Raw genomic sequence first — 22,259 nt, 5'->3', positions numbered from 1 at the left:
AGCTTGCATTGTTTCTGAAGAAAGTGTGGATTCAAAGCACACGTGCTTGATTAAGCAGTCTGATTTAAAATGGTAATTTTAAATGCTCTTTGCAATCTATTTGTATTTGCAAAAGTGTCTTTTGGGTATGCCATCGCCTTCCTACTTCTGAGCAGCAGAATGGGTAAAGAAACAGTAAGATATCATGAATACATAAAAGGAGACAGTTTTATAGCAGTGAGAGTATTCCTAAGCATAATTCACATTTTATGAAATCATAAGTCATCTCCTCACAGATGGTGAGGTAAAGCTTTTCTAATGCTTGAGGGCCTCTTATTATTCTAAGAGTGCCTGATGTATAGAAAACTGTTTTTTTAAACAGAATATTTCATTGCAGTTGGAATTCAGGTTTTGGTTGTAAAAGTGAGTTCTTAGGGTTTTGGCTTTGCAGTAAAGGAAACAAAGAAAATATCACAAAGAAAATATTAGAAATATGATTATCCCTAAGTTTATTAAACAAATGAGGTCTCTGCAAATTAGACCTGCTCATTCTTACCAATATATTGAGCTTGAAGTCGGCACCATACTGCAAAATCCAGTTTGTGGTGCTTACGAGTGTTGTAAATATGGGTTTTTTTAATGCTCTCTTAAAGTAGTCTCAAATTTCACAAGTATAGGGAAGTACTTCTCACTGCTGGGAATATTAGATAAATACTGGCAGACCAGTAGTAAGGCAAATCATTGGAAACTAATGGAAACAATTATTTCACCAGTGCCAGTGCAAGGTTACACTGCATTTGGATACTTCTTGTCCTCACTGGCGATGATTCAATTGGAGATGACTCAGTTACGAACAGACAGCCAATGTCATGTCATATGCAGCAGTAAGTCTTCACCTATTCATGCTTGATGTTTATTCCACTGATTTATTTCAGTGGTATTCACAAGTATTACTTCTGATTTTAATACTCTTGAGAGCAGAGTTGTGCTGGTTTGAGGTTGTTGGGGTGATTTTGGCAAGGCAGTGCTTTTTTTGGGGTGGCGTATGCAATGACTTAGTGTTTTGCTTGAGTGTGAATTAAGAGACAGCTTGAAAGCAAGACTGTTTTAATTGATAGAGCTTTTGGGAACTTTTCTCCCTCTTACAAATTAATGAAATTGCCTAGATTAAATCAACTTAAATGGAGCGAGACAGTGAGATAATGTGCTAGCCTTTCTACCTGAAAATCTCTGCTATTTAGAATGATGGCACCAGGCCAGTCTCTAATGGATGTATTTGTCTACATTACAGAAGAACTTCCTGAAGTCTGGACTTTTGCTTCAGAAAGGTTGAGGATTTGGAATGTACGTTTCTGTACCCCAGCGTGAAAGCATGCTAGTGGAGCTGGTATCTGTTTATATTCTGTGCAGGAATTTATTGTGTTTATAATAACCAGATGGACATGTATGTTTTCAGTGACTACTTGGATGAAATAAAGAATGAAGTGTTAGTGGCTCAGCATGATCTCTGCTTTTGAGAAGGGCTAAAGAGATGTTTAAAACCATCTTCCTCCATTTTTGCTTCTGGGCTTGACTACAGAAAGCATTCTATTGTGCATTGGATACCAAAGAACATCGTTTGAACTCCGAAATATACTTCTCCCAGGTTTAATCAATGTCTTGTATGTAGTATCGTATGTGCTTCTGTTTGCTGTAATTTTCTGTCACTAATTTTATGGTTGTCTGTGTCTCAGCTGTGTGCAACACCTCCCTCCTTGCTGATTTGCTGGTAGCACCATGTAATCAGTTCATCATGCAGTATTTCCTTAAATCCCATTGTCAAGCATTTCCTGGTCTGTGCATCCTGCTCCACATCTGCACATCTACTCCTTCTGTAGAGACACTCATCATTCATTTGTCTTCTGATGGGTTACAAACTTCCTAGGTATTAATCTGTTGTCTAGTTGCTTCCCTGTCACATCTGCAAGTGTCTTTATGCCATCACTCGTTGCTGTGGTGGAATAATATGGGCTGGATGGATAGATACCTCTGCCCAGTAGGCTATTTCTCATGTTCATCCATCAGTTACTCTCTCTGTACTACCCTGCTTTAGCTTATATAATGCGTTGTAAAGGAGACCACACAAGTAGGTCAGATGTACATGTTGTATGTGAAATTAGATACTTGTTTTCCAAAAGCATCATGTTTTCCTCAAATATTTCTATTCAGCTAGAAGCCTCATAATCCAGGCTTTCCTCTCTAAGTAAATACATGAATGTTCTGCCATACGGTACCTGCAAGTGTCAGCATATAATAAATTATTGAAACCATCTAGAATGCTGTCATATATTATCAGTCAGAGCTTAACTAATTTCACTGAAGTCTGCAGGTTAGCAGGACAAACTTGTTCCTGTGCGAGTGGAAGCTGAAGCAAAGAGATGAAGAATACACTTCCAGTATGCTTTATTGCAGCTGTAATGACAGTGAGAGTTTGAATGTCACATAAATAGACATAAAACTGGATTTTGCCTCAAAATATTGGAGATAAACAACTGAGTAGTCCCCCTGCTACAAATTGGTTTCCTCAGTCATTTTGCTGTGTGCTTGCAGAGAGGGGGGTCTGGCAATCAGCATCTGCATGTATTCTGGGGGACAGTTGAGGTGCTTAGCCTTGACCTACTAAGAGATTTCTGAGTAACTTTTTGACCAGCTCTGACAGTGCTGTTGTTTTCTAATGTGTAATAAGATTCCATTGTTACTTACATCTTTGGATTTAGGGCTATAATCCGTTCATCCCTAAAATGTTCTCAGATAATCTGTTTAATCGTAAGCAGAAGCTGATCTCGATGGGAGTTCAGGAACACTACTACTATGCAAGTATAGAAATTCTCTCTTTTGCATTAGTCCACAAGTAAAACTAGGTTTTAGTCAGAGTTTCAATTCCGTTGTCTTTGGCCTGAGGCATAACTGAGATTTTACATGGAGCCTGATTTAAGTTTTGGCACTATAAAATGTCATAATTTTGAAGCAAGTGACTAAAATATTTATGATGTGAGATACTCAGTAGTGGCTTCGCAATTCATTTTAATTCTTGATAGCACAGTTATCTAGAAAGCTCTAAATAGCAGTGTCACAATGCTCTCCAGTGTTCGCTGGCTGTACAGTTACATGACAAAAGTCCAGTTATGTTCCTCAGTAGTTTGCTGTACCAGGAATGTGGCCTGTAACTCCTCTGGGTTCTATTCACGGTGTCATGGTAGGAACATGCTCTCTCCAGCACAGGCCGTAGATGACCTGGTTTCACCTATGGGACACACAGCAGCAGGATTTAGAATCCCTCATAGCTATTGTTTTTGAGGAAAATATAACCCTATGTGTCCTGTGTAGAATGAATTATATGCCAACTGGTAATGTTACCTTGGGGCTTAACTGCTGTGTGTTACTCAGCCTTGTAGAAGCTTTGGTTGCTCATGACAGCCCATCATTTTAGCAGTTCACTTGTCCCACTTGGTTCTCAAATGATGTTATCTGAAGCTACAGGACTGGGTTGAGTTTATGAAGACATTCACTTATCCCTATGGCTATCACTTCAGACACGATACTTGCATCTTTGCAATAACTAAGCGCCAGTGAATTTAGGATCTTGTATTCAAAGATTGGCCTTTCTTGACAACTAACTGACTTCTTTTGTGGTTTCCAAGGAGCTGAGTGACCATGTACATGCCCACTGCATTATTTCAGCTGTAGTTGAGGGTGAAGGGAGCCATCAGAACACTTGCAGCTGGAATTTCATGCTCAGGAGCTGTACTCTGAGCCAAAGTACATTTCTGAAATAACTATGTACAACTTGTTCCTTTGTAATTCCTTCTGAGTCATCAACCCTGTAGGAACAAGTGTCTGCACTTGGAGGAAGCCCTTAAGGAACTGGGCTGGAGGCCCTACTGATGAGAAGCAGAGAAAATGAAGTCTGTAACAGACCCAGGGTCATCCTGAGATGCTTCTCTCGCTCATCCCTGTTCTTTTGCCTCAGGCTGCTTTGGACTAGTTTGACATTCAGGCCTCATGGTGTGAAAAGCTGAAGTAAGCAGATCTGTGTCTGTAATAAGGGATCCTGTTCCTGATTAGATCTTGGAGTGCTACTGTAATGCACTGTCCTTAATTCCTGCCTGGCAACTCATGTGCCTTCCCTTTGGTTTCTCGGGTTTTATGTTCAGAAGCTGTTACCCCAGTCTCTGGGTACTCTCAGAATTCCCAGGTGATGTATATTGAGCTGTTATTTATACCTGGTGGGCTGGACTGTTGCATCAGCTATGTGCAGTCTGTATTTCCTCCTTCCTCTCTAGCAGTAGCAACCAGGCAGCAGGAAGCCAATTGTTATATTTGACATTACATGTACAAACTACGTCGAAATCCGGTGTTCAGACGTAGAAGTCGTGTACTAGCATTAACCAGCTTCCAGGAGCTGTTGTTCATGCCAGTGCTGGATACAGCCCGCAGGGGGCAGCCCGACCTCATGTTTTACTGCAGTAACGTGCTCTGCTGCTGACATCCCTGTCTGTCCGGGTGACTTGCCGTAGAATAAACAACTGCATGTTGTGGAGGATTAACATCAGCCCTGAACTCAAACAGACTCCAAAGCGGACCGAAAAAACCAGATTGTGTGACTAAGTTAAACCTCGTGGTATTTACTTCTATTTATTGTTTAACCATATTGAAAGAAAAAGAACTGCGTGAGAAAACTCGGCTAGATCTGAATTTCCAACCTGTCACGTTTACAACAGATAAGTTTATTGGTAGATAACAGTAGGCAAGAGAAAGAAAATATCCAGAATATGTGGCCCTGAATGTACTGGGCAAGACTAACAGGAGAAGAAAAGTGGTTTTCCCAAATCTCTTCAGGAATCTCTCAAGGTTCAAGTCACTGTAACCATGCCTGTAATACTGTGCCTTTGGCATATTCTTTCCAAAGTGTGTTCTCAGTTCTTGTGAAAGAGCCATCAGAGTTACAAGAAGATTTTGAGTAAGAGGATGTGTCTACACGCAGGCGTGTGCCTCAGCTGTAAGACTGATCAGTGCCAGTCAGACTAGGGAGCGCTGTCTTTATTTAGTATGGCAAGGAAAAAGGCATTCAGTTCCTGAAAACGAGCCAGTATTTCATGTGTCTTAAATCAAATTGCATCCACCAGCTAATTAAGGGATGGTTTTGATATGCTCTGAAGGGAGGCCTGTCCAGTTCTATACTTCTCAGCCAGAGGGCTCTGTGATATAGTGTGTGGAAGAGAAAATAACATGTGAGAAATTAAGACAGCCTCAGCAATGTGTGAATTCCAGGAGTACAGGACAAAGCCTAAGTATCCCATATGATCAGATGGCAATGTACTCACTGATGTACTTTCATGTTCATTTAGATAATTAATCTCTCTAGCCCCAAACTTTCTACCCCACATAAGCACGACTGGCATACAACAATGTATGTGCTTCTCAGAGTTTGCCTCATTGCTGTTGTAACTACAGGTGAATTTTTGCTTCTGATTCCTAAAGCTTTCTCCGTGTTTAGGAGTGCTGAGAGATTCTGTTTATTTGGAATATCCTCACCATGTTATTCAAGAACATCTTTGCTGATATGAACTTAAGCCAAGGAAACATCCATCATGTTTTACATTGATAGAATGATGTTACCAAGTATTTTATTATTTTTGTTGGGTTTTTTCCTTCTTTCACCTCTTTCTTTTCTCTGTTCCCTTTTCATCTTGTCAAGGAAAAAACAGGGAGGAGAAAAGTGCACCCCTGGGTGCCCAGTGGTCATGGGCACGATGCTGCCACCATCACAAAGCTTCAGGGGTTGCTGTGGAGTTGCCCATGGGCAGCTGGGACCGTTTGGAACTGGCGAGGGCAGAGGCATCTCCATGGAAACCACGGGGGCATTGTTGCGTCTGTTATGTGGGGTATATAAGGCCCTGGAGCACCCTAGAGGTGGCATTTGCCGTGTGAGTCCATGGCAAGTCCGCATCCAAGGACACGGAAGATGCCAGTGGTCAATGGATCAAACGCCCTCTCCCAGCCTGCCCAAGGCCAGCCAGGAGTGCAAAGGAGATGCCAGGTGAGGGCTGGGGCAGGAGGCAGAGGCCGGTGGTGGGACGGGGCCACACGGAGCTGCCTCGGTGCCGGGGCCGGGCTTGCCGGCCCTGCGGGGGCTGCTGTGCCAAGGCAGCCGCCTCCATCACACACCTCTTCCTCCTCCTCCTGCCCGCAGGTGTCCCACAGGCAGCCTGAGCAAGGGCCGCACAGGATCACGCTGCCACAGCTGCCCTTCCCACGAAGGCTTCCGCCCATCGTGACCCAGCAGGCAGAGGTAGGGACCCCGAGGGAGACAGGGCCAAACACCTTCCCAACCATGGGAACTGCTGACGGGCAGGCGGCAGGTGCAGGAGGGAGGAAGCTGAGCCCCCCATGCTGTGGCCCGCAGGCTGCCCGGGCATACAGGGGTGCTGTGGGCAGTGGCCATGGGCTGCGGGTGGCCAGCCCTCTCCCCAGCCAGCTCTGGGAGCAGGCAGCAGCCACCTGTGGGGCTGAGCCTTGCCATGGGGCTGGCAGGGGAGCCCAACTGGGTGAGCTCAGCCAGCTGGGACACGGGTGCAAGAGACACCATCACACAGCCTCTCTCCTCCACTTCTCTTGCAGGTGGGCAGCCTGGGGCACAGAGTGGTGCTGCCCCGCAGCAGGACAGAGGAGCAGACACGTCTGCCACCACTGGTGGAAAGGGCACCTCGGCCACCATGGCAGCCAGTGAGAGCAGCCAGCAGCTACCGCAGGCTGCCTCCACTGACTCTGGCACCCTCTGCCCCTACAGCCACATTCAGGGATGTGGCCATAGGCAGTACAAGCAAGAGCCAAAAGCAGCTTTGCACAACCGCTGCCCAGCTGCCCTCTGTCCCTGCACATGGCAGCACTGTTGCACGGCCACAGAGCTGTCAGCCTGCCGCACTCAGGCCCACAGCCTGTGCCACCAGTGCTGAGAGCCGGGGGCTCTGCCAGCAGGCAGTGGGAAGTCAGGACCCAGTGTGCGGCAGGGCTGCAGTGACAAGGAGATGCACTGTCAGTGCAGCTAATGGCAGCAAGGCCACTGCCACTCAGCCTGCTCCTGCTCCTGACACCTGTGCGAGCACTGCTGCTTCCCAGAGCAGGAGGACGTGGCGAGAGGCAGAGCAGCAGCCAGCGATGCCGGCGGCAGACTTTAAGGACAGCCTCTATGGCAAGTCGCTGGGGCTGAACAAGAAGGTGCTTGCAAAGTCTCTGCCACCCCTGCCCAGCAGCATCGAGACTTTGCAACAGCCCAAGGGGAGCTGCTTGCGCAGAGCTCCTGAGGCAGAGGAGCACCAGGCACCTCTTGTTCCCACGGCACCAGCACCAGAACATCGTGGCTTTAGCTGGCAGGCTGCTGCAGCACAAGCCCAGCACCAGCCACCTGCCCTGCACTGCGTCAGAGCGCGTGGTGCAGATGTGCACATGTCATACAGCACCATCTCGAAGGACCAGTTCAGAGATGTGGCCAAAGAGGAGGCAAAAGTACCATTCTTCGCTGAGTGTGGCAAGCAGGTTGCACCAGGAGAGACACAGCGCCAGGCACCTGCCCTGAGCAGCTCAGGAGAAAATGACACAGACCTGAATGTCCCATCCAGGCCCATCGTGAAGAAGGTCCGTTTCAGAGAGGTTGTTGAGGTGGCAGAGGCACCTGTCCTGCACAGCCACAAACAAAAGAAGACGGATCCGACGGCTGCACCCAAGAGCATCCTGAAGAAGGTCCGTTTCAGAGATGTTGTTGAGGTGCCAAGGCACCAGCCTCTCCCGGCATCGGCTTCCAGGCTGCAGCAGGACGTGCACAGGGCTGGGCACCTGTCTCGCAGAGCCACAAACAAAACAACATGGACCTGAGGGCTGCACCCAAGAGCATCCTGAAGAACGTCCGTTTCAGAGATGTTGACGAGGAGAGGCAGAGACCCCAGCCTCCTGTGGCTTTGACAGACAAGCTCAAGAAGCAGCTTCGTCAGGAGAATCTGTTTCCTGTGCTTCCTCCTTGATCACATCCCAGAACTGGTAGATCGCACTGGCACTGGATGTGACCTGCTCTTTTGCATCTCTTTGATATTGACTGAGGCCTGTGCATGGCACCGTGCTTCTGCTGCTGCCCATGCCAGGGGGTTGGAACTGGTACCTTACGGGCCTTTCCAGCCCTAACTCTTCTATGTTTCTGTGATTCTATGATTCAGGTGTATTTGTAAGCCCTGAATAAAATTCTAGTAAAAATAATCAGATGTATCAAGTCTCTGGAAGTAAAAAAGAAACCAAACAAACCAATTGCTAACATCACAGGAAAAAAATTACAGAGTGAATGAAAACAAACCTAAGAAGCACAATGTGATATTTTCGCTTTTCCGTTAGATTTTGTCTGTGACACAGCAAATACACCTAGAAACTTTTGATTTGGTTGACTCACCTCAAGGAAGAAGTTGACCAGGTATGGATCCTGTTTCAGCTTTGCACATACTATACAGAGAAACTGAATTTCTTCATTTTCTGTTGGTGTTGCCAGAACTGCACCACACAGCCTGATCAATTTCTGTCACATAAAGAAAAGTGAACATTAAGACAGAGAGGAAATTATAGCTTTTTTTCTAGAAATGATGGACTGAGTTCTTTTTCTATACACATACTACAGTGATGTAGGATTATTGACTTAAACATTTGCTCTAGGTTTAGATTGCTGTGAACAAGACTTCTTTATTACTTTTGACTTGCATTGCAGTTGCAGTTCAAGGCTCCAATCATCAAGACATTAAACTGATATTGCACTTGAGCAGTTTCTTTAACTCGCTTGACAGTGAATGTGTTAAAGAGCTCATTAGCTACAGCAGAATAAGAGAAACTTGTCATGCTGCAACATAGCCCACTTCGAATCTGAGCAGTACCTGCACTGGCCTGTGCACGTTTATGTGGGGAAGAAGAGGTTGCCGTATTCTTCCAAGAAGTTTTGTATAAAAAGCCAAAACTTGCTGTTTCATTCCTGGAGGGCACTGGAAGAAACCAGATGAACAATAACAACAATATAACAACAGTGGAGAGAAACAAGATGCAAATTTATCACTCACAATGGCTAATGTAACAGCAATAATTCTTCCCAAAGCATTTTTAAAATACCATCATCTGTTAACACATTCCTTTTATCAACATTAACAGAGAACAACAAAAAATGTTGCATTTCATTACTGTTTCCTTTTTCAACTTATTCATAATTTCAGTTAATTGCTGCAGTGCAGACTCCTACCAATCTTTACATGAAATATTCCCTACCAATACAATGATAAGGGGAAATTAATTGGCTACGTGTCAGCTGTCTAATTTTATGGTACTGTGCTGCAAACCCCAGCAATTCAGTGAGTCAGTACATACAAACAAATGATGATAAACACCTTAATGTCTGCAAAATGTATTTTGAATTCACAAGCAGTTAACCTTAGACAGATAAGAGTGTTTACAAACAGATGTTCCAGGACAAGAGAAAGCTGTTGTTTTCCCTGATATTCAGCAGAATACAAATCACAAGTATCTGTGGAACATCCAGACCCTTGTTCTACTGTCCCTCATGCACCATGCCACATGAGAGTACTTTCACATCTCCATGACATCTGATGGCTCGTGGTCCTTTGTTTCTAGCTAAATCCACCCTGACTCTGTGTCCTGCCATGTCAATAAATGCTGTTATTCCATAGGTTAATTTTAACCTCTTATCATCCAACCCCATACACTTCAGCTCGTAAGTCTGTCAAGAAAGACAGCAACAAGAATGCACCGAACCCACGACACTAATTTCACATGTGCCACAAAGCAGACATGAGAAGAACCAAACAACACTGCCAAAGGCTGCATTCATACCAAAGAATTGGATGTGGAAGCTGTCTGGGAATCAGCTTAAATTAATGCTTTCTGACATGGAAGTCTTTCTGAGCAATAACTTAGTCCATTCCAAAAAATGAAACAAAGTCTGTATTTAATACAGTGCTTTTCACCCAAGAATTTCCCAACACTTAACAAAGGACAGAGAGGGGAAATACTCTGTTGTATAGCCAGAAGAATACTAGACTGAACAAATATGCATGTCCTACTTCTAGCTTCACAGTCAATATTATGAGTGGTGAGTAACAAATCTCAGAGTGCTGCCTTGGTCAGAATTTCTCTGGTTGGCTCACTTTGATCGTACTTGTAAAAGACAGTTCTTCATAATATGTTGGTAACACAAGCACACAACTGTTTGCTATAGTTCAGTGTCCCACACTACCACCTACTGTAGAACTTCAGTCTCTATCACAGTTAGGAGCTCATATAAAAGATAATGTGCTCTGCTGAGGAATACATACATCAGCTTTTCCTAATGTGTAGAGTGTCTCCAGAATCTTGTGATGTAGCAAATATTCCATACATGGTCCTGTTTCACCCGATTCCCTCTCATTTTCTTCTTGAACTAGAATATCCAACATCTGCTCCAAGTGAGAAGGAATGTTGGTATCAGTCACAGGAGCTTTGTCATCTAAATAGAAGAGATGTGCAATTAAGAATGATTAAATTATTGTCCTCACTTTTATCAGGTTCAGTTCCAAATGTAAGATTTAAAAACATGACCACTCACTAAACAATCTTCTATAGAATATGCAAGTTTTTTAACATGTCTTACATTGAAGTTTCAGAACCGCATCTGGAAATGTAAACTGGAACACTCATGAGGCAGGTATCTAACCTTGCAATGGGGAGAAGATGAAATGACAAATTTCAAAACATGCATTAATTACACAGTCAAAAAGGAAAACTTCCACAGCCAGAAGCCAAACTTAGAGAGAGAAGGGTTCTACTCTCAATCTTCTGGTTAACATCTACCCTTGCCTTGGTAACTTCCTCTCTGCCTCTTCACATAGTATTCTGAAATCTATAACCAGCCTCCAACATCAGATAATTTGCAGCTGACCACTTCCTTTACAAACTGTGTAATTAAATAAATGGTTTTTCTAATGATAACAACAAAGAAAACCCAAACCCTATGCTATTTATTCTTCAGTTTTCAAATTGTCTTTTATACTGAATGCTTTAAAGCAGCATTCTGTCAAAGTTTTATGAACGAATGGGTATGACTGATACTATCATGGTAAAGTCATGAAACTGCTGTGGATTTATGGCCCCGTCAGTGGGAGCTGGCACTAACACATTGCAAAGCACATGCACCCATGGAGATTTTCCTATGTATTTTTTTCAGCTCAGTTCTACTTGAACAACTATCCCACAAGGGAAATGGTTACTACTTCTTATGCAATAACCTAAAGTTAACTGCCACTTGCATGCAAATGGCAACAAGATCACAAAGGAAAACTGCCGTGGCAGCGTGATTACTATCAGTAATTACTATCAGTAATCACTATCAGCGTGATTATCTACCACAACTTCCAGTTAGCCTACAGTGTTTTGCTTGAGCGTCCTAGGCGTAATTCTGCTCCCATTGCAGAGGACAAAAATATATCCACTAAATGGCAACTTGTATTTCACAAGACTTCAGAAAGCGTGGGAGAGAGAGCTTAGCTTTTATTCCGCACTACCTAACCACAAGTATCAGTTTTCCCCTCCCATCCTGTCATTTCTACCTTAGGGGACATCACATAGTGTTCCGAAAGATGGGTATTTACAACCAAGGGTCGAGTTTCAGCTTCTGAGAGTAAATACTGACATAAACAAGATCACCAGTCCTACAAACAGCCCCACAAATGCAGATTCAATAGCTACTCTAGCAGAAATACAGAACTAATAAGCTTGAGGAAAGCACAGTAACATTCACCTTAATAGTTTAATAACTAGGATCAAACATCTAACATTTAAATGTTGCATAATATCTTCTTTATCTGATGTCTCTATGTAGTAATGGGTGATCGCTTTCCAGTGGTAAACAAAATCCTCTTGTAATGGAAGGGAAGGTGCGAGCTATGGGGAAAAAAGAACAAACAACAAACAAAAACCAGTTAGGAATGAAATAAACACACATCCTCAGAGATTAAGTTGAATTTTATCTTATACTTGGAAGCAAACTGCTGCAGACTACTGCTATAATTTCTACTCTGTGCACTTCTGCCTTTAACAAGGATTATATACATTATTCATGGCATGAGCCCCATGTCATACTGCCTAGCCTGTGAACATCAATAATAATCTGTGATGTTTCTATGACTGGACAATCTATTTGAAGCAAGAAAAGCAATGGTCCATGCAGTAAAACAACACTAGAAACGTAGGTGTGAATTGTTTACAGCTCAGTTTTGTCCTGTAAGGAAAAAAATCATGTTCTTTTGCATTTGCTTTTGATGCCATCTTCCTTTTCTGTATGCTCTGTTCTCCTCTTTGCCTCTGCTCCCTTAAAAATACCAATTAGCTGCTTCATACAGTTTTTGACATGCTTTTTTCCCCCTGTTAACCACAACTATTTACCAGGCCCATTCCCAGAGCTGGTAGGTTTTTTACCAAATACATTTCATATTTTATTTCTGACAGAAAAGGAAGTTTCTTCTTTTCCGGATGAATTTAGAACAGCCACTTGGGTGTGACTGGCATCCAGGAATAACACAAAACACAGCCTCCCACCCAGTCAGCATCCATCAGTACTGCTCCTTCCTTACCGAGCTCCAGAACTGGGTGCCCTGCAGCTCATTGCGCCACAGGCACTAACAACTACTACAGCACAGGCAGTACATGGAACAACAACCATGACCATCTAACCACTCCGCTCTCCAAAGCTGAGGCAAAGAGTGAATTTGTGACCACAATATAAAATGCTAAGAGCAGGTAAATCAGGAATCCTGGAGGGAAAACCCACCCCCCACTACAGACCATGTGAGGGTCTGTTGTTACTGAGGCTTAACCCTACTTGCTTGAGGCTTCTTTTTCACCATCAAGTAATATTTTCATAGGCAATACTAAAATGTCACTTGACATGATAGCAACAATGAGCAAGCAGAAAAGAAACCCATGCATAAGTTGGTGAGTCCATCCTAGAAGGATAAGGAGTTGAACCAGCCTGACAAGCTATGGAGTTCAGTCCTTCAGAGTCACAGAGGGGCCGAGGTTGGAAGGGAGCTCTAGAGGTCATCTTGGTCAAGCTCCTCTTGAAGCAGCCTCACCTAGAACCAGTTGCTCAGGACCATGCCCAGACAGCTTCTGAATATCTCGACAAATTGAGATCCCACAAGCTCTCTGGGAACCTGTGCACAGCTCAGTCACCCTCACAGTGAACAAGTTCCCCCCCCAGAAGCTACAGATACCACATTTGAGATTAAGAACTATGAATTCCTCTAGTGTCTCCTCATAGTGCCCACAAAGTACTGAGCTGCCTTAGATCTCAGACAAACACAAGCCTGGGGCTCAGGCATCTGTATCCTCTTCACTGGGCAGTGCTGTAGTTTGGAAGTTTTCCACATCAGTCTTTTCCTTCAATTGAATGACACTTCAATTGACCTTGGTAAAGTCATGAAGCCCAGTATAGGAACAGCATGCCTGGCCAAGGGAAGAAAGCAGAATGCTAATTGTTAATGACCTTTTGCACACAGGACTTTGAAATGCAAGACTTTAAAGAAGCAGTGGTGCTTGGTAACTACACCTGCATCCTGTGTGGAAATGTGCCCTTACAAATGGTAACAAGGGGATCAAATGGACATTGCTTATCCATTCCCTGACAGTCTGTGGACTCACAGCCTCTTCCATACTTCCACAGCTGGGCACTGAAAACACCAGTTTAGCGCACCCAGCTACCACAGAGCACGCATCAGGATACCGCACACTGCACAATGTTTTACAATGAAGTTTACAAAGGTATGGAAATTCACAAGAATAACTCAACTAACTGAAGACTGAGAATATGATCTTTTGTGTCATGCTTCGTATGTCACACTTGCTGCTGTAGATGAGGGTTTCGAGCAATGTAACCATCATTTTGCAGACTTCTGTAATAAAACTACACCAAAAACTCCACTCTGGCTGATGAACAGAACAGAAACCTCTTCTGAGGAATACTGGGGCTTTCAGGCAACTCTATTTCCAAAGTAGCACCTGATAGATAACATTAAAGATTTATCCTTGACAGATCTGATTTTCCTCTCCACTTCGTCGAGCCTCATCTGCCTCCATGGAATTTAGTGGCTCTGAGCGGTGCCAGGAAAAGGATTTCACTTCTCAGCACTGTCAATAATTCATCCACTGCAGGAAAGAGCTGTGGATACAGACAGTCCCCCTCCCAACAGATGCCTCCGCGGACTCCTCTCACACCAGAAAACCTAATTCAGGGACAGGTCTTGCCCTCTGTAATTAAAACACTCAGTGATTTCACAGGGTCTTCTCTGATCAAGGACTTCGAGACAGGTATTAGAGATACCATTAGCACACATGTGTGCATGTGTACCTGCATGCCTATTGGGAACATATGATTGGCAATATAGGATAGATTGGCAATACATGATATATATTGCCACCAATTGGACCTGGTGATACGGAGCTGTGCTACCAGACTTAGCCACTCCTAACAATGTACAAAAACTGTCCTTCTTCACTTGTTCAGCTAAAATAACCTTCACCCTCAAATTCCTCTTCCCGCTGCAGATGGACCTAGGATAACTCTACTTTTGACAGCACAGCTATTCCAGGTAATATGTAACAGAAATATAACTGCAGCAAGGCTATGTATTATTCTGACACAAGTGTTTTACTGACAAAAAATGAACCCACCCTTCCCCCATCCTCTTGAATCAGTAATTCAAACACAAAATCAGGCTAAAGGCCAAGACTAAGATAGGAGCTTATAGACAAACAAAGCCCAGCACTGGAAAGCATTAGAAATATGGAAGTGTAAACACTTGGTTGATGTGCTTTAACCCTACTAGGGCAGGTAATTCTAGGATGAAGCTGTAGTTTCTATTTTAGGATGAATTATTAGTTACCAGCTGAGATGAAACACATCTTACAGCTGCCAAGCTGAAGAATCACTCCTTTGTAAAAGTACACATGCCTTTCTAAGGATTCTGAAGCAAACCAAAATCCACCACTGAGGTTATTGATTCCTGCTATTTGTCTGATTTGAAGGAATTACCTTAAAAGTGCAGTTATTTCTCATTTTATTAATTAATTTTGTTGTAATTGCATACATTACCTGGTCTAGTGGAAGGTGTCCCTGCCTGTAGCTGAGGGCTGGGAACTATATGAGCTTGAAGGTCCCTTCCAACCCAAACCATTCTATGATCCCTTTGAGTCTATATTCTTACTAATCTTGAGCTACCCATTCCTCATCTCAAAGTGAAGTTCTCCTCAGGGGAAAAAACTTCAGATCTTAAAGATGGAAGTGTAGGTGCTGTATATCAAATAGACAAACCTCACTGAACACTACTGAAACCCAGCCCATTTGAGCAGACACTGATGAGCTCTTCCATCTGGTCCCCAAATCTAGCAGTTCAGCTTCCTGGGAGTGAACAAGTGAGTGTTTTCGCTTAGAAGCTAAACTTAACACACGCTGCCTTATCATTCTGGTGACCATACATTATTAATGATCAAACCCCACTCCTTCCAGGAAAAGTGCTGTTCTCAGGTGAACTACAGATCTTTGACCAGGACTATCGTCTGCTTGTTATAAAATCTGCCCAAAATACAATTCCACATCGTTTTCAAAAGTACACAGAATTTGTCTTCAGGCAGGGAAAAAAATAACGCCAAGAGCAAAGAAACCTACACATACTCAGTGCTGAACAGCAATTCTTTTGTGCATGTAAAAATCATTGTCATATGCTCCACGAACGCCTTTCAGAAGTGCAACTCAATACTGAAAAGAATGGAAACAACGGAAGCCGGTGGTATCCTTCAGTATCTTCTGGCCAAGTAAAGAAAACGCTGTGTAAAAGAGTAACAGGTACTGTCTGGTCAGATGCCAGAGTGAAAATGAAAGCAGAAACTGGGTCAAAGAGAAATCAAGGGGAACTGCATTCACAGTCCCTAACTGAAACAAGGAAAACTACAGTAGTCACTTGATCTTACTACTTCACTAGCATGAATGTCTGCCCTGATGGAGAATCTGAAAAGGACCAATGCTTGAAGGTTTACTTTATCTCTTCAGCTGATGAATGCACAGAGCTTATAATGATCACTGCTTTTGCATATAAAATTAAGACGGCACATGCTTGCAAGCCATGCATTAAATTTTGTCATCAGAATCTGTTAAAACAATTGGTAATGTGAGGTCATCACATCAAATAAAGTGTGTTCAAAAGGAAGCATTGTTCAGAGTAGTTATGCAGTTAATGATTTTGGAGCTGTACCTGTAACAAGTGACTCAGTTTCTTTCAGTTTTGCCTCAAAATATGGACAGAAACTAGGCTACTAAAAAGCATATTCAAGTGCCAGTGTAAGAGACACAGTGAAATAACAGGTTGGTAGAGAGGGGTCCCAAAAATGTGCAGCAGGCACTAAAATCTAAATTCATTCCCCAATCCCAAGATTGATACAATCTTGTTTGACAGCAAATTGCAAAGTTCGAAGCAACCAAAATCACACTTTTTCTGCTCAAGGTACAAAGCATAAAACCATCTCTGAGTTGACTGTTAAGACAAAGCATCTCCTGAAAGCCCAAATCAGAGACAAAAGTCCTTTGAACACTCAGTGACCGCTCTACAGATGGTCTATTTTGTCTAGGGAAACATGAGCGAAGAGTACAAGATAAGAGAAATAGTAAGTCTAACTTGGTGCTTTGTTAGTGGATGCTGCATTTTGTATGTTGCTGACAGTTTAGCACTCTGGAATACATCTGGGATAAAAGCTCATCTGGATGCTGCAGAGAACTCCCAAAAGGGTAAAAGTATCTAAAATACTGGCAAGACTGACACAGGAAAAGAGGTGGCAACAATTAGGATTCAGTTGCAGTGAAAATGGAAACATGATTTCACACTCTTGGGCATTTTAGGGAGAAAAGACTGAAAGTTTTGAGTTATTCAAGGTAAGAAAACTCTTACTGAAAAGGAAATGGTCCTTTATGTTTGCTTCATTACAGTCCTGTCATGAAGGCAGTCAAAGAGCGGCACACTCACAGCAAGTGAAAGGCAAATACTCCTGTGTGTATTAGACTGTCAACCTTTGGAACTCCTCGTCATAGTTCAGTGAGGTGGCATGTTGAGGGTAAGATAACAAAGATTATCTAATAACATAGGAACTCTTATCTGAATACATCTCTCTGAAGCCTGCAGGCCTGTGGGCCCTGAGGCAGGACAGGAGCATTATATAAGTGATGTGTAGGAGAAACAACAGGAAAGAAAGGCTACCCAAACCACCCTGATTTAAAGTAGTCCTACCAATGGAAGCTAAGCCTAAGCACTCCAAATGGATTTCATTGCCCAGTTCAGCTCAAAACTCTTCAGCTGCAAATGAATCCCTCCCAGAAGTAGGCACCCAAAGCCTAGGAGAATTTATAGCTTGGTTACCAGTTCTGATGCCCATATTCAGGGCTGGAACAGAATTCACATGAGTCTGCACAAGCTACACTTGCTCTGCAGCTGTAACAGCAAGTAACAACGATGCTCTGAATTCTCTAGGTTCTGAGAACAGCAGGCAGCATCAAGCTGAGCTTATCAAATATTGAGGATTTACACCAATTTTCATTTTCAGAGTAACAAAGCTAAGTAGACTACACACTTTTCATGAGATAATAAAACAATGTTTTAAAGTCACGTGCAGCCCCAAAACTGTTTAAAAGCTTATATTTATCAGTTCTGGCTTTGAATTAGTGGGTCAAACTTCCTAGGTGAAGTAAGACACGTTCTTACTTACACATCCTCTTGCTTTTGTGATTCCACGATTTACTCCTAGCATTTGGTGCTAGGTGTGTCACAGTCCTATAAATGCAATGTAATGCAGTACTTAGCAGGAGCTCCCTCACAGTGGTGCTGCCTGGGTAAGGGACACTAGAGTCAAGCAAGGACAGAGAGCACGTTGTTTGATAGCAGTCACTTGAGAATTGATGTTCTCCATCTGCGTCTGCTTTTCTTGGGGGTGGGGAGGTGCTGGGGTTTTTTGATTAAAGAAAGATCATCTAGTCCTTACCATCTCCATTCTTCCTCTTTTCATAGAATCATAGAATAATTTGGGTTGGAAAGCACCTTAAGATCATCCAGTTCCAACCCCCCTGCCATGGGCAGGGACACCTCACACTAAACCATATCACCCAAGGCTTCACCCAACCTGGCCTTTAACACTGCCAAGGATGGAGCATTCACAACCTCCCTGGGAAACCCATTCCAGTACCTCACCACCCTAACACTAAAGAATTTCTTCCTTATATCTGAACTAAACTTCCCCTGTTTAAGTTTCAACCCGTTACCCCTTGTCCTATCACTACAGTCCCTAATGAAGAGTCCCTCCACAGCATCCCTGTAGGCCCCCTTCAGATACTGGAAGGCTGCTATGAGGTCTCCACGCAGCCTTCTCTTCTCCAGGCTGAACAGACCCAACTTTCTCAGCCTGTCTTCATACAGGAGGTGCTCCATTCCCCTGATCATCCTCGTGGCCTCCTCTGGACTTGTTCCAACAGTTCCATGTCCTTTGTACGTTGAGGACACCAGAACTGCACACAATACTCCAGGTGAGGTCTCACAAGAGCAGAGTAGAGGGGCAGGATCACCTCCTTTGACCTGCTGGTCACGCTCCTTTTGATGCAGCCCAGGATACAGTTGGCTTCCAGGGCTGTGAGTGCACACTGCAGCTGGCTCATGTTCATTTTCTCATTGACCAACACCCCCAAGTCCTTCTCCTTGGGCTGCTCTGAATCTCTTCTCTGCCCAACCTGTAGCTGTGCCTGGGATTGCTCCGACCCAGGTGTAGGACCTTGCACTTTGCAGGGTTAAATTTCATCAGCCCACCTCACAAGCCTGTTCAACTCATTCATGTTTCCTAGGTTTTTTTATGGCTCTCATATAAATGCAGTGGGTTTTGTACACATCAATAATGTAAATGTTCTTCTAGAAATGACTTTGATTAGACATCTTGAACTGGTGGGCCTGAAAGAATAACTGCTTTTCCACACCTGAATCTCTCTACTCATACAAACTGTGGCACAGCTCACAAGACTAACAAGGTTTCTTTAGTCAGGGAGGCACTACTTTCTGGTGTTCCTCCAATGAAAGCACTGCAACTGAAGGCATTCATATGTGGTCACAGAGAATTCTCAGGCCATTTCATCGTTATTTCAAACATGTCTTTCCAATTGCCACTCCACCACTAAATAAGCAAAGTAGGAACCCACAATTCATTATTATAGGCCTAACTTTTAAACCTCAGTAGTCCTGCTGAAGGCCCCAGTACTACACACACACACATAATGCATACGCTCAAGTACCTGCAGCATCGACGGGTACATTAATGCACAAACGGTGCCCCTTTCACAGCCATTTGAACCATTTTCCATCAACACTTTCCACCTTCACTGCCAGCAGTATTTCACTGCCAGTGTTTAGCACCCAGGCTAAGATGCACCTCTTCAACCTCAGCCTCCTGGATGTGTCAGCTTACACAGAAAGGTGCTGAAGCCACAGACATTACCTCCAGCTCCTCACCTCACATAGGAAAAAGCAAACAAAACCAACCCCTGCACACACAAAACGAGTCCTGAGCAGCAAGCAGCTGAACGGGGCCTACACAAACGGCAGCTTCAGAGGCAGGCCCCACTGCTCCCCTCTCCCCACCGCTGCAATGGGCACCCATGTGTGTGTTTACACGGTGAAATCCAACCGACCGTCCACAACCGCAGGTCCCCTCGGCCTCCTCTCCCTCCACACCCAGTTAAAAACCACAAACCAAGCCTGAGAACGTCGGTCTGGAAGTGACAACCTCACACAAAAGCACCGGACACGGCGACTATTGTCTGCTGGCCACAACAACGAGAGGATCCGGACAAGTTTCCTGAATCCAACTCCGCTCTCGTTTCGCTGAACGCGGCCAGGGCAAGGGCCCCGGGGCCTTACGGGCAAGGCACGTTACCGGCGCTGACAGCCCGGGGGCTCCCCATGCCCGAGGGGACTGTGCCGGGGCCGCAGAGTTCCGGGCAGCGCCCGCTCCCTCCGCTCCCTCCATCTCCGGCCCTCGGCAGCCCGGGCCGGATGGAGCCGGCGCTGGGGCAGCTCCGCTCCGCTCCCGTCCCAGGGCCCGCCGCCGGCCGCGGCCCGCCCGCCTCGCTCGGTGTCTGCCTCCCTGCCCCGCGGCAAGGGAGAGCCGGGCTCGCCGGGGTTAGGCTTATGCCTGCGGATATGCGGGCTCGGTGGGGCCCCTCGCCGGCAGCAGGCCCTGGCGGAGGCGGCAGGGAACGGGCACCGCGCTGAGAGCGGCCCGAGCCCCCCATCTCCGCTCGCTGGTCGCCTAGGCCCCGCTCGCATCCCCGGCGCGGCGTGGCTCGGCCCGCCCGCGGCCTTACCGCCTCCACGGCGTGCTGCAGGATGGAGGTGAACTTGGAGAACATCCTGTCCCGCGACTGCAGCAGCCGCTGCCGGGACGACCGCGAGAGCTCCTCGATCCGCCGCCGCCGCCGCTCCAGGGTGAGGGCTGCATACGGGGGCCTGGCCGCGGGGATCGGCACGGAGGGCGGGCGGCCGTCGGCTCTCGCCTCTCGCTTCCCGGCGGACACCGTGGCACTGACACCGCCGGGCTGCGGCGCCGGCTGCCGATGCTCCGGGTGTCCGCCCCAGCGCGGCCTGCAGGGGCCGCCACCCCCCTCACGCTGACAGCCGCGCCGCCGAGGGGCCCTGCCGGGCGGGCCGGCTTGGACCAACCGAGCCCGCCCCGTTCCTCTCCGCTCCGCTCCGGCTGGGCTGGCCGGGCCCGGGGCCCGCGGGGCTGAGCAGCCGGGAGCGCCGAGCTCTGCCCGGGCCTGGCCTTGTAGCTGGAACCGGGCCGATAGTGCCGGGGTGGGAGCAGGCAGCGAGCTCTGGGCTGTCCGAGCCAGGTCCCCTCTTCTGCGGGCAGCTCCCGGCAGGGAGGGGAAGGGCAGCGGCGCCTCTAAGCGCTGTCTCCGTGCCCAGAGGCCTGCATCAGGCTCCCGCAGAGGTCTCAGTGTTACACTGCCCTCTGTTCTGGAGGGCCTGCACCCGTGCCTGCTGGCATGGCACAGCAAGGAGCTGCCCTGGGACGGGTGGGCAAAGGGCCGGGTCGCTGCCTGCTGGGACAGGTGGTGTCTGTCACCGTCCACAGGGACTGTCAGGTGCTCAGGGAACAGTGTCCGGCTCCTCACAGCGATGGCTGAGGGAGTCAGGGACATCTTGCTGGCTGAGAGCCTGGAGAAGAGAAGGCTCCTGAAGGGGGGTCCTTAGAGCAGCTCCAGTGCCTAAAAGGGCTGCAGGAAACCTGGAGAGGGGCTTGGGACAAGGTTCCTGTAGGGACAGGCCAAGAGGAATGGCTTGAACCTGCCCGAGGGGAGACTGAGATTAGCTCTTAGGCAGAAGCTCTTCCCTGTGAGGGTGCTGAGGCCCTGGCACAGGGTGCCCAGAGGAGCTGTGGCTGCCCCATCCCTGGCAGTGCTCAAGGCCAGGTTGGACACAGGGGCTTGGAGCAGCTGCTCTGGTGACAGGGGTTGGAGCTGGATGAGCTTTAAGGTTCCTCCCAACAGAAACCATTCTGTAACTCTATGAGAGGCCTATGGAGCTGGTGGTATGGACTGCCTGCCTGCAGTCCTTCCGGGTTTGGCAGTGTCCCACAGCATGAGAGGGTTTGTGGCAGTGCGCATTGCTGCCTGTTTCATTGCTGCTTGCTTGTTTCCCCAGAGCTTTGAAGGAGGCAGAGAGGGCTTTACTTCATCTGCAAGCCAAATACTTCAGAGAAAATACAATCCCTGCCATTTTCATGTGCAACAGGAAAAGCAGAGGTAAGATGGGATGAGCAGAGGCTATGCATGTAGTCAGGTGCTGGAATGGGTTTCCCAGGGAAGTGGTGGAATCTCTGTTGCTGGAAGTGTCCAAAACCCATGTAGATGAGGCCCTCAGTGACATGGTTCAGTGATGAATCTGGCAGTGCTGGAGTAATGCTTGGACTTGATCTTATTGATCTTTTCCACCCCAGGTGATTCTGTGATTCTGTGTGGCTGGTGTGATGTTTTGGCAACAGCTGCAATTAATGACATATTATTTGGATAATGGGCAAATGGAAGTAGGAGAACAGGACTGATTTGACACTGGAGGAGCAGAGTGAAATGTTGGGAAGGTGACAGA

At 46.0% G+C, this 22,259-nt stretch overlaps 1 protein-coding gene across 3 annotated transcripts; it reads right to left on the bottom strand.

Moving 5' to 3' along the window:
• Positions 1-1,545: 1,545 nt before the first annotated feature.
• On the bottom strand, positions 1,546-20,640 carry LOC117436068 (protein FAM160B1-like). Of its 3 annotated transcripts, none has more exons than XM_034062061.1 (6): positions 20,474-20,640; positions 11,831-11,973; positions 10,371-10,540; positions 8,925-9,029; positions 8,453-8,575; positions 1,546-3,262 (listed from the first exon to the last, which is right to left on the bottom strand). In XM_034062061.1, exons 3-6 carry the CDS (start codon positions 10,488-10,490, stop codon positions 3,089-3,091), a joined length of 522 nt encoding a protein of 173 aa, XP_033917952.1. In that variant the 5' UTR covers positions 10,491-10,540; positions 11,831-11,973; positions 20,474-20,640; the 3' UTR covers positions 1,546-3,088. The 3 variants fall into 3 exon arrangements, with proteins under 3 accessions (XP_033917952.1, XP_033917953.1, XP_033917954.1); XM_034062063.1 differs by lacking the exon at positions 1,546-3,262 and adding an exon at positions 7,029-8,282; XM_034062062.1 differs by lacking the exons at positions 11,831-11,973; positions 20,474-20,640 and adding an exon at positions 10,685-10,771.
• Positions 20,641-22,259: the final 1,619 nt, after the last annotated feature.

The sequence above is a fragment of the Melopsittacus undulatus genome, chromosome 4 (assembly GCF_012275295.1).
Source record: "Melopsittacus undulatus isolate bMelUnd1 chromosome 4, bMelUnd1.mat.Z, whole genome shotgun sequence".
NCBI lineage: Eukaryota > Metazoa > Chordata > Aves > Psittaciformes > Psittaculidae > Melopsittacus > Melopsittacus undulatus.
This window is presented reverse-complemented; position numbering and strand designations above follow the sequence as displayed.

Excerpts from the sequence above, each read along its gene's own strand:
- LOC117436068 (XM_034062061.1), bottom strand. The coding sequence starts at position 10,490 with ATGTTGGATATTCTAGTTCAAGAAGAAAATGAGAGGGAATCGGGTGAA. Across the intron at positions 8,576-8,924 it reads ACGTGCACAGGCCAGTGCAG|AAATTGATCAGGCTGTGTGG; the intron begins GTACTGCTCAGA and ends TTTATGTGACAG. Across the intron at positions 3,263-8,452 it reads TGGTCAACTTCTTCCTTGAG|GTGAAACCAGGTCATCTACG; the intron begins GTGAGTCAACCA and ends TGTGTCCCATAG.